This window comes from Toxorhynchites rutilus, chromosome 1 (genome assembly GCF_029784135.1).
Source record: "Toxorhynchites rutilus septentrionalis strain SRP chromosome 1, ASM2978413v1, whole genome shotgun sequence".
In the NCBI taxonomy this organism is placed as follows: domain Eukaryota; kingdom Metazoa; phylum Arthropoda; class Insecta; order Diptera; family Culicidae; genus Toxorhynchites; species Toxorhynchites rutilus.
Genome location: NC_073744.1, coordinates 206315666 through 206328460, shown reverse-complemented (window position 1 = coordinate 206328460; position 12795 = coordinate 206315666). Strand labels below are relative to the sequence as shown.

Here is a 12795-nt window from a genome sequence, read left to right as displayed (position 1 = left end):
AACGCACAGTAAAATGTACCAATCGTTGGTAGGGATGTGTATTGCATCTGACATTTATTTTACTAACGGTCGGTAATATTTACAGAAAATATGTACATTCTATTGTATCTTCGGATACGGGAGTGTGTTCAAAACACGTATGTTCTGTTCAGTGGTGGAGATATAAGAGAGTTAAGGCTGATTTAGACGATGCCAGTCAGCGCTCTAGTTAAAGTATCCAGTGAATAGAGAACAGACACTCTGTTCAAGTTAGAGGCCAATTACTTGTTCGATACTGGTACAAGTAACTTGAACAGAGTGTCTGTTCTCTGTTCACTGGATACTTCAACTAGAGCGCTGACTGGCATCGTCTAAATCAGCCTTTAGATTTATTTCTATCTATTTGACAGGTCACTTACGCAGGCGTTACTTGCGTTACTATTTTCATCAAGCTTTATACAATAAGGTGTGTACATCAATTTATGTAGGGCTGGACATAACAACCGTTCCCCTTTTGAAAGTTTACAATAATTCAAGTAAAACATAACCTAACAAATTATACAATTCAAGATTAATTATTGGAAACTAATTAACTATTTCATGGAATTTTCATTTCCGATACGTTTTGCTAATTTCGAACGCCGTTGGTTTTCCCTCGGCATTTTCTCCGTGATGTTCAATTGGGCGTCGCGTACGTTTCAGATTCCCGGCAGTTTAGCCGTAGAACTTTCTTTTTTCTCGAATATCTGACCATAGCCAGATCATCTTCGGGAATTTGCCCTAGGATGTTATCTTTCAAGCCGCTTCCAGCTTCGTGTTCCAACTGAATTGGTTCCAAAACCTCCACGATCCTCTCCTGTCTACTCGGCTGCATAATAATGTTCGGTCTAGTCGTCGGGTGCTGCTCATGGAAAAGTCTAATTTGATTGCGATGGGCCATTATTGTCACGTTTCCAAGCAACACCTGAAATGTATTTTTAGAATATTGTTTTAAGAAAATAGCTTTCAACCATCTATTAGGCACATTATTGTTTTGATTTTTGTACCACACCGTATCACCCTCCATCAAACCAATCAAGTTGTCATTCAACTTTTTATCAATTAATTTTGGAACATTTTCCTTATTATCATCATTTTGGGTTTGTGGTACATCTGAATTATATTTATAATTTTTCTTTGGATTTATCAGGTCAATAATCGTTTTAGGTTTATAAATAAAAACTTTTTCTTAGGGAAATTGCCCATTACTTGTCACAATATTATGTCTATAGTTTATTAAAAATAAATTAATCTGGTCTTCCAAATTCAAATCATCCATTTCGGGTTTCAATAGAAACTTTTTCAAAACTTCTTTTGTCGTTCTCACTAGCCTTTCTGCTTGTCCATTACTCGAAGTATGATAAGGAGGACTTTTCAACACCATTATTCCTTGCCTCTCAAGAAATAAGATGAATGCATTAACATTGAATGGAGGACCACCGTCTGATACCAGGACATCTGGTAAACCATTTCTAGCGAAAAAGACAACCAATTTCTTTAACACCTTTACATAATCCGTGCCTTTTTTCATCCATTCTATCTCAAGCCATTTTGAGTAAGAGTCAACGATTAATAGAAAAGTATGGTGTGAAGAATGAAAGAAATCAATATGAATTCGGCTGAAAGGCTTTGTAGGGACGCCTACTACAATTTGTTAGTTAGACATAGCTTTTACTTTTGGCAATACTGCCATACTACCGCACACTTCGCACGCTGTTACATAATTCTCAATATCCTTATTTATTCCGAACCAGTACACTTGTTTTCTAGCCAATTATTTCATTTTAACTATTCCCGCATGATTGACGTGCAATAGTTTAAGCATACCGCTTTGCATTCGTTGTGGTATTACCATCCTGTTTTGATACAATACGCATCCTTCGATAATTTCCAAATCATTATGATTGGCAAAAACGTCCATAAAACGTCTGTCCAACTTTTTCGGCCAACCATTACGCAAATATGCCATAATTTGTTGTAAATATTAATCTTTATTAGTCCATTTGGCAATCGAAACACTATCCATTGGGATATCATTACTGAAATTTATGCTTTTTACTAACTCTTGGTCAGGTTCATTAGGAACCGACTGCTGTAAAGGAAACCGCGAACAGAAATCCGCATTTCCCATTTTAGCAGAAGGCCTGTACTGGATATCAAAATCATAAATTAAAGGTTCAAGTATGTATCTTTGAAGTCTGGTTACAAATATTGAATTCTTGTCTTCTTTACCAAAAATTTCTATCAATGGCTTGTGATCAGTATTAGCAATGAACCTTTGTCCATATAAATATTTATGAAACTTTTTAATTGTGCAAAAAAAAGTTTCATAAAAGAAGCCAAAGCTTCTAAGTGTAGAATTGGATATCTTTTTTGCGCGTCATTTAAGTAAAAGATGTGAAGCTAATTGGCTTTTCTATGCCATCTATCACATGTGCAATCACACCACCCAGACCATTGCCTGAAGCATCTGTTACAACGACAATCTGCTTCATGGGATCATAAAATTCCAAAATGTTGGGTGAAATCAAAGATTGCTTACTATCTTGGAACGCTCTTTCACAATTACTGTCCCAAACAAATTTTATATTCTTTTTCAACAAATTGTATAAATAATACATTTTGGAAGACAAAGCTTCTAACTGTAGAATTGGATATCTTTTTTGCGCGTCATTTAAGTAAAAGATGTGAAGCTAATTGGCTTTTCTATGCCATCTATCACATGTGCAATCACACCACCCAGACCATTGCCTGAAGCATCTGTTACAACGACAATCTGCTTCATGGGATCATAAAATTCCAAAATGTTGGGTGAAATCAAAGATTGCTTACTATCTTGGAACGCTCTTTCACAATTACTGTCCCAAACAAATTTTATATTTTATATTATATTTCAACAAATTGTATAAATAATACATTTTGGAAGACATATGAAATACAAATCTGTTATAATAATTGATTAAACCCAAATATGACTTTAACTCATTAACATTTGTCGGCCCTTTTGCTTTTTGTATTGTTAAAATTTTATCTGGACTAGGTAATATTCCATTTTCTCCAATAATATGTCCCAAATATTTCAATTCCGAAACGAAAAATTTGCATTTTTCAAAATTTATTTTGATTTTTGCATTTGCAAGTCGTTCCAACACCAACAACAATTTACTATGACAATCCTTCAGATCTTTACCTGCTATTAAAACATCATCAAGATAACAATAAACATGATCAATTCCAACCAACACCTGATCCATAACTTGTTGAAATATTGAAGCACTAGAAGATGCGCCCGGTGGTAACCAATTGTACGTGAACATACCCTTGATTGTGTTTATGACCATAAATTTCGTGGAGCGTTCAGTTAACGCAAGCTGAGTGTAAGCACCCTCAAGGTCCAAGGAACAAAAAACCTTGTAGTTCGCCAATTTAGCAAACAAATCACTATCTAACGGTAAAGGGTAAGTATTCGGTATTAACACCTTGTTTATTGACACCTTGCAATCAATTACGAGTCTTATTTGTTCATCTTTCTTCATAACTACTATCACAGGTGATGCCCACTCACTAGTCTTTATCGGAGTTATAACTTTTTCTTTTTCTAATTTGTCTAAATATAATAAAACTTCATTCCCCAATCTAGTTTTTACCCATAATAGTTACCGTCGACCCACAATCAATCTCCATATTTATCAATATTTTATCAATTATTACATGTATTAAACATGGTTCACTTATTTTATCAGCGGACTCCACAGACATGCATTTTAATTCACCTGGATTCCACTCCTCCATTTCGTCCTCACTGTCGGTTGTTGTCATCCTCCCTAATAATGATGTTAACTGCTTCTCCGCGCTAGTCCCAGCTTTGGTCGTTTCAATAAATTTCACCGCATCTCTCTTCAAGTTTTTTAATTTAAAGCATTTCTTCTTTATGTGTCCTTTGACCCCACAATGATCGCATATAATTTCAGCATTATTACGCTTAAACCTGTTAAAATTGTTTCCATTCATAGTACCATAAAAGTTTTTATTGTCATTGTATCCCTTTGTTCTCTGTGAATAACCATTGTGTTGTTGAAAACTGTTCGCATTGTGTCCAAAGTTTTTCCTTTGTGCGTATGAATTATTATTGTACCAATTGTTTGGCTGAAAACCTAACCTCTGATGAATAGGTCTTTTCACAAAATTTATTGTTTCATGTGAAGGATAATAACCTTGGCGATCATACTGGTTCCATCGTGACCCCGACGAAAACTGTTCATTTGTATCATTATTTAATGTACGTGCATTATTTCTAGCTATATTCCAAGTAGAAATTAATTTGTTCATCTTCTCCACTGACAAATTTTCTTCTTTAAGCAATAATTGTTTCAAATTTTCATCGTTAAGTCCCGCCAGTACTCTGTCTTGTATAGCCACTTTTTTTAATTCACCAAAACCACAGAATTCCGCTTGCAGTTTAACTGCTTGAACAAAATCTTCCGCAGACTCATCAACCTGTTGGACACGGTGACTGAACCGATAACGCTGAACCAAATCAGGTTCTGTTTTGTCCAGTTTTGACGTAGGATTACGTCTTTCGGGAACATATTGGGGTACAAATTGAAAATCTAAAATCGAGTACATCGTGAAAATTGTCCAATTTCAAACGCTTATTGCTCAGTCATTTCATGATGGATTGATGAAATTTTTGTGTCAACCGATTCCGGCACTCCATAACAATATTTTATATTGAAGAAAATAATATATGTCATGAAATTAACTATCGAACAATTGAAAAATCTGAACCCCCATCCTAACGGAAATACCCATTTCTGATTGGTCGAAATTGACGAAACATGCGGCGGGTCCCTAACACAGACATCAAAACCAAGCTGCCTGGGAAAAAACGGCATTGCAAATATATGCAAGTCGGGGGCATTTTTGTATTGCATGTAAGTTGGGTGATACGATTAATTCTAGCGAATGAAATTTAAATTTGGAACTTTAATGTTGGTTGCTTCATGAAATTTCATATCAATCGTGTATTGTGAAAAATTGGACACAAGTGTAAGTGTAAAATTGTATTTGGTAGCAGTTGTGTTGAAATGACTCGATTTATTTCAATTTTCATAAATAAGAACCAAGGTGTGTTCCTGCTCGAGAATGGGTCGTTTGGTTCAAGCTGTCTGTTTTGTTGTGTTCATTTTCACCCAAGGAAAGTTTATACGGCGAGAAAAATTGGAAAAGTGAAGAAATATTAGAAAAAGTGATTTCCCATATTATCTACATATTGTATTAGGTGCTGTTAGTCCAGTAAAAATTCGCATTGGGTTGAACAAACACTCAGAAAGTGAACATTTTAAAAGAAAATTACTTTTTCCATTTCAAATATGTTTTCTCTATGTTAAAGTAATATGTTAACACTGATGAGAAAAATTGATAATTGTGTTCGGTATTGGTAGTTACCTTATATTATATTGGTGAGTTTTTCTTCCTTTATTTCATCCATACATAACACAGCAGGCATCTCGTCTAGGATCACAGAGGGTGATTTTTATCATATCCCGTTCCACTTCGGCATCTTTTATCTGATACGCACCATCCAACGACTGTTTACTATCCTTCTGTTATCATCGCTCGGTAAACACTGGTGGTATGAACAAACAATACCCAACAAGCAAACAAAACGGCCCTTTTCAGGGCCACCAAATCATTATCAAAGAGTTTAACAATGTAATCTTTCAAACATATCCAAAATCAGCCGAAAGCCTAACGGAATCCTACGTCAACTATGCGGTCGTGTCTCGGACACAACCCTCCCTCCGTGAGTTTTTGTTTAAGTTTAAAATTAAATTAGATTTTCGTAGTTTTAAAAGCAAAACTATATATTTTCAATTACATGTATTCTTTCAATTCCGCGTAACATTCATATATTTCCTGATTATCAGAAAAAAAAAATCTGGGGGAAGCTGGGGCGATTCATGAATTAGGTAAACATAAAATAAAGAAAAGAAATACCATATCCAAATACCAATAGCATTTGGAAATATAAGTCGGCAACTGGATAGAGTCTGCGACAAACATTAAATATCAGTGAAATTGAGAACATGTCTGCAAATTTGGCATCCTAGCAATGATGAAAAACAAATTTCGAATTTATTCGAAGTCGAACGGATCGATAAATGTGCTTAATTAGATTCCATAATATTTGGCTATATTGTGCTAGTGAATCTATCTGCCGTTTGTATGCGCTGATATCTGTTACCGATGCGTTTGGATTGTTCAATATTTAACACTCCTATACTCGCGCATTGGTCTGTCAGACCGACAAATCAATAATTCGTTCATTTCTCAGAAAATATCAACACTACGACTTTGCGATTCTCTCTAGCTTCGTTATTCGTCGTTCGTCATCGTTTAGAGTGTCGCATGTGTTGGTGCAAAGGGGACGTGTGCTACTTTTTTAACACTTTCGGTCTGACACACCGACGCGAGTATAGGAGTAACTTTTTTGGACAAATGCCTTTTTTCATATTCTAGAATATTTTTGAATGAAATGTATAAATTAATGTTAGTGGCGTGGAATATTTATAGAATATAATGCATAAGATCATTACCGGACTATTTTTTTTTATTTCAGTCCCTTTCGTGAATGGATTGAACGGATCCATATATTAACTATTCCTCGATATATTCGTCGCTAGATTCATACGTTCAAAAACAAAATATAAATGTTTGACTTTCGTATAGTTATTCGCTAAATATAATGGACATACGTATACACACTTGTGAAAGAATTTCACTTGTGGAAGAATAAACTATAAACTACTCGGTGGCTTATGGTAATTTTTAACAATTACAGTTTCAGGGAATTTTTTTTATAATGAACAATATCGACAAGAAAACAAGAAAAAGAAAAGGAAGTTACTAGAAATCCTTTTATATCATCTTTTTATGCCCCATCTAAAAAAAGGTATTAATTCTTGGTTTATCAAGAATACAGAGACAAACAATATTAGAAATATGTAAACTTTATATTCCAGAACCTTTATCATCAGGTAATTATCTAGAAGGTCGTTATACATTCTTCTCTTAGATAAAAGACCCGAAAAACATGCAACTACTGCATGAAATGTAAAAATATGTGTGTTTTGGGCATATAGTTATGCTATGTTCTGATTCTTACTCCAATGAAACCACAATCGATTAATACGTTTTTGTTTTTTTTTATAACTCTTTTTACTTCCATGAATTATATTCAGTTGCTTACTTTTAATTAATAACAGTGAAAAATTCAAATTTCGATATTTGTGTTGGAGTATCAAAAATTACTCTGTTTTAAGGAGGCTGAATTGGATTACTATTAAAATATAATAAAGACGAAGAAAACATACTTTTTGGAGTTTTTGCATTCAATCATACCATCTTCTTCAAATAAATGCCAATAAAGCCTGAAAAATACACAATGGCAACATTACAGAGAAGTTCAATTTTCGGTCTGTGACACCGTGCGCGAGTATACGTATTACGATTTTGCACGCGAGTACAGGAGGGTTAACATAAATTGGTGCAGCCCTGATAATGTAAACAAAAAAAAAAGCCGAAGTTCGCAGTGGTATAACTGTCAAACTATTGGAAGCAGGAAAGTGTGAGTTTTTTCTCTGCTGAATGTTGCCATTTCATGATAAATCAATGTAAATATTATTGAATCGGTTCTCTTTCTTAACTTTTCAATAGATTAGTTCACGTGTACGTATTCAAAGTAATATCAGTTGATGGTCTAGTTTGGGATGGCAATCCACTAATCGTTAAATTATAGAAAATATTTTGTTCTGCATTCTATTTCAAGATATGTTTTGTACGTATGTTGAAGCGTTATTGAGATGGTCATGAAAGCAATATGAAGTTGATCTCATTTTTGAAATCCATACATTGGTTCCAAATCAGACTCTACTAAAGTTCCATAATTGTCTTGACTTGAAAAAACTTATTTGTGTTTTCACAGTGTTTATGGGACGCATATCCGCTGCGACGATGTTTCTGCGGCGTACAAGTTGTTCGTTGTTCCGTACCTCCAGCGTAGGTTCAGTTTCAATGCTGTCCACAGCAACAGCAAGGCCAGCATTCATACTGGAAGATTTTCGAACGTCAGAATCCAACTCAACGAAGCACAACAAGTCACACCTGTCGCGATATTATTCTATTCCAATCGAGCACCAGAAGCGGATTTTCACTTATGGCGGATTTCCAAAAACCTTCCAGAAACAGATTAAAACTTTCAATGAAGCAAGCATAATGGTGCGCAAACCCGCGGTAGAGATTATAAATTATTTGAATTGCACTGATTTCAAGCAACCTGCCAATCGATATGTGTTATACGGGAATGATGGTACCGGTAAGTCAATGATTCTTGCACATCTTCTCCATTACGGGTTCACACAGCAGTTTGTACTTGTCCATGTCCCTTGGGTTCCGAATTGGATGAAGCGCGTAAAGGAAGTTGCTAATTCCACTACACATGAGGGTTGTTTGGATCTTCCGCTAGATGGAGCCGCATGGTTGGCACATTTCAAACATCAAAATGCACAACTATTATCGAAACTGAATTTAACTGTGAGCAAGGATTATTTCTGGAGTAAACGAGAAACAACACTCGCTGGTGCCAATCTTATGGATTTGGTTGATCATGGAATTAATCGAGCCAAATTTTCCTGCGATGCAATTGCTGCACTGCTGCAGGAATTGAAACAACAGTCGACCCAAGGAAAGGTGAAAACCATGGTCATAATTGATGGTTATAATGCATTTTTTCATCCGCATACACGAATTTTCACCGAGAATAAAGTTCGTGTGACACCTGATAAGTTAACGATCACGCAACCGTTCCTGGATATAACAAATCACGACTGGTCTAATGGAGTTTGTATAATAGCGGTCGATAAAATGGCCCTTACCGATGATCATATGGAGTCGGAGCTACCGATGTATTTACTCCGGAGAAAAGGTTTTGAACATTTAGACCCCTTTGTCCCGATCAGGGTAGACAATTACTCGGAGGAAGAGTTTCATAGTTGTGTGCAGTACTATCTGAATCGGAAATGGATCCAGACCACGACGGACGGTTTCGATAAGGAGTTAGAGTTTCTTAGTGGGAAAAATCCATACAAGATAATGCAGTTGTGTGCTAGTTTATAAATCGGAAACAGTCCAACAAAATTGTCATACCCATGCGATTAAAAGATTTCTGAATAAATAAATGAAAAAACATCTCAAACTTATTTAAACTTTTATCATTTTAGATTTTTCAGAATACTTTGTGTGTGACTGATTGTTTGCAATCGGTAGGACTTTCGATTTTTTTATTTACGACATCTTTAACTGGTATGCGTTGGTAAAGTTAACCTCATAGTTAAACTACATTCTGTCTTTTTTAATTAAATGCTTTATCATCTAAATTTATATCACCGCCATTGAAATAGGCCCGTTCAGAAGCAGTTCACTTTTCCCAACGAACAATACATTCATAGATTTTTTTTGAACACGTTCCCGCCGGCGCGTATCACCGGTGGCCAGCACTTGACTATTTTATCGGGCGGCGCGTGCCACCGGTGGCTCGCACTAGGCTGCCTCATGGTTATTGTGTTATTGTGTCATTGGGAAATACTTTCTGTAAGATCATATTTGAACAAACGAAAGTGAATTGTTCAGAAAAACGTTCAATCAGCAAACACTGGAATAGGTTCCGTTCGATAGAGCGAAAAGCATTAAGAGCAGCCGCCAGATGGCGAGGAACATGAATTAATGCGACGGGGTGAACTTGTTAATAATGTTGACTTTTTCTAAATATATTTTATTTCAATAGAAATTTTTAAAAATTTTAATTTTTTACAACTAAATATAAATTGACCGGTTTGGTAGAGATAGGTATATAATAACTATCGATAGATCTAGTGTTAAATTTTTGAAGAAAATTAAACTTTTGGCATTAGTAGTGGTGCGACTTTTCTCATGCTCAAAATATGACGAACGGTCTCGTGAGAGACAGATAACGGGTTCGATTCCTGTTCTGGTCGGGAGAATTTTTCGTCAAAGAAATTTCATCTGACTTGCACCGTGGTCACGCGTATTTTAAAACTTGCCACTTCGAATGCATTCAAGGGATGTTATTTGGCATAGAAATCTCAACTAATTACTAACAATAATGACGCAAGTAATACTACGTTGAGACGGCGAAGTTCCTCTAGGAACGTTAGTGCCATTTAAAATGAAGAAGAAGAATTTTTGATCAAAATCAAATACGACTGAGCAAAAAAAAGTTAAATTGTTCCTAATGACGCTGTAAACAAACTTGACAAAATGACAGATCGCGCTCAAAATTTACATTAATACCACTGACAGTAGTACCTACTTTAAAAAAAACTGCGGCGAAATATAATTGATTAACTTATTGATATAATTATTGTTAGATTACAGCTACGCTACGAACTTATTCCCCAACCCAATACATCGGAATATATTTGTTGGTATTTTTCCTTTGAAAGTGCAATAGAGAGTATATTAATAGGAGTACCGGTAGGTTTCTTAATTTTTTTTCAAAAATTATAGCTTTATTCTGCAAAAATGGTTACAAATTTAATATTCAAAGTTTTGCCCATCGCTAGTCACAACTTTTCCCCTCTTTCTGGCAATTCACGGATCCCTTTGCGAGAATAATCGGCCGGATTGTCGGCTAACCACGAATCGATCCAATTTTTGACTTTATCAAAATTGGAGAAGTGCTGGTCAACCAGGCCATGTTGCATCGATTGAAAAAGATAGTAATCGGACGGAGCAATGTCTGGAGAATATGGCGAGTGGGATAGAACCTCCCATATCAGCGTTTCCAGGTATGTCTTGACAGGTTTCGCGACATGCGACCGAGCATTGTCGTGCTGCAAAATAACTTTATCGTGTCTTTGCTCGTATTGTGACCGTTTTTCCTTCAGTGCACGGCTCAAACGCATCAATTGTCGTCGGTAGAGGCCCTCCGTAATGGTTTCATTCGGTTTTAGCAGTTCATAGTACACGACACCCACCAAACACGGTCCCACCATATAGACTGCATAACCTTCTGGCCGTGAATATTCCGAGCGGCCGTCGCTGTTGATGCATAGCCGGGGTATCCATACGTTGCCCGACGTTTAGGAATGTCGTATTGGACCCACCTTTCATCGCCAGTAATGATTCAATGCAAAAAAAACCCTTTCTTTTATGTTGTGAAAAAACGGCGTTCGACGTCTCGTGGCTTCAATTTATACGACACCCAATGCCCTATCTTTCGGATCATTCAAATTGCTTTTCGGATCGGATATGGTTTGCTGAGCTACTCCAAGTGTATGTGCAAGTTCTTTTTGCGTTTGTGACGGATCTTGATCAATCGAAGCCTCCAATTCTTTATCTACAAACTTTTTTGGCGGTTCGGAACGTTCTCCGTCTTCCAAGTCAAAATTACCACTTTTAAACCGTGTAAACCACGTCTGACACGCTCGCTACGTTAAAGCATAGTCACCATAAACTTCCACCAAAATGCGAAGACTTTCCGCAGCTTTTTTCTTCATATTGAAGTAATGAAGTAACACTCCACGCAAAAACACTCTCGTTGGTACGAAATTCAACATATTCGAAGTGGCAAAAAACTATGTTGTTTACGCTTCAACTTTTCGACATACACTGAAAAAGACACGCAATGACAGTAGCTTTGGTTACGCGTTCGCTTAGTAAGCTAACTTACTTAAAGTTCAAAACTAAGTACCCTCAATGACCATCTTTGTGTTGTTACAGAATAACTATGTCCACGCAACCATCATCAGCGATGGAGATCGATCCACGGTCGAAATAAGATCGATTTATCCATACAACTGCTCTGCTCTGCAAAAAACATCGGGCTGCTATTCTAATAATAACTCAACAATGATCATATCAACTGTCTCCGCTGTCCGGTCTAACTGGACAATGGAAGAACAGAATGAATATTCTTACGCCTAAATGGCTACTGTGTAATGTGCTAATTATAGATATGATAAACATGTGACATGTACACGATTAAAATTCGGCTCTGTTACCGCTAACATGCTAATGAGCCTAAAATAAACAAATTAAATATAAAAAAACAATAATCAAGTAACGCCATCTGTTGGTTTATCAGAGCAAATAAGAAAATTATGAATCATCGAAAGTAAAGTGATGAAAACTCCCAAAACAACTAGTTTCATCTATTTCACTTCTGAAATGCAATTTAATCTTACTGGGGGAATATCCTCCAAATACTTTCAAATGGAAATTCTAAGCTTAAGGTGAAGGTGGAAGCTAGCCATAAATGGTTGCCACAATGGCGCTCATTTCTTTCATCTCCCTCCCTCACCTCTCGCCCGAAAATCAATAATTTTGCGAAACAGTGTGAAGAAAATGATCGTTTTCGCACACTTCCCATCAAGTAATATCAACCAAACTCTAATCGATTACTCACAAGATATTAAATTTTCATCTGCTTTCGCACCGTATAGTGAAGAACGTCGGAAAACTCGAGCAAGTGCTCTGAAAGTTAAATTTTCGTTTTTCAATCTTCTGCAATGGTTTTGTTTGTATTGGTGGAAGCATCGTTATTTTTTCGACACTGATGCCAAACAACATCATCGAAACAGCTATAAAAACCACTCAATAAAATGTTATTCCGGAGTCATAGCGTCCCATGTCATGAAAATCAATAGAATAAAATTGTGTTGATATCAATACAATTATTATTTTTACGTTTAATGG

The 12795-nt window shown here is 36.1% G+C and overlaps 1 protein-coding gene across 4 annotated transcripts; it reads left to right on the top strand.

Annotated features, from left to right (window-relative positions):
- Positions 1-7606: 7606 nt before the first annotated feature.
- LOC129777699 (28S ribosomal protein S29, mitochondrial) lies at positions 7607-9278 on the top strand. 4 transcript variants are annotated; one of them, XM_055784162.1, is made up of 2 exons: positions 7607-7648; positions 8006-9278. In XM_055784162.1, exon 2 carries the CDS (start codon positions 8011-8013, stop codon positions 9193-9195), a length of 1185 nt encoding a protein of 394 aa, XP_055640137.1. In that variant the 5' UTR covers positions 7607-7648; positions 8006-8010; the 3' UTR covers positions 9196-9278. The 4 variants fall into 4 exon arrangements, with proteins under 4 accessions (XP_055640137.1, XP_055640113.1, XP_055640128.1 ...); XM_055784138.1 differs by having other exon boundaries at positions 7636-7694; XM_055784153.1 differs by having other exon boundaries at positions 7642-7749.
- Positions 9279-12795: the final 3517 nt, after the last annotated feature.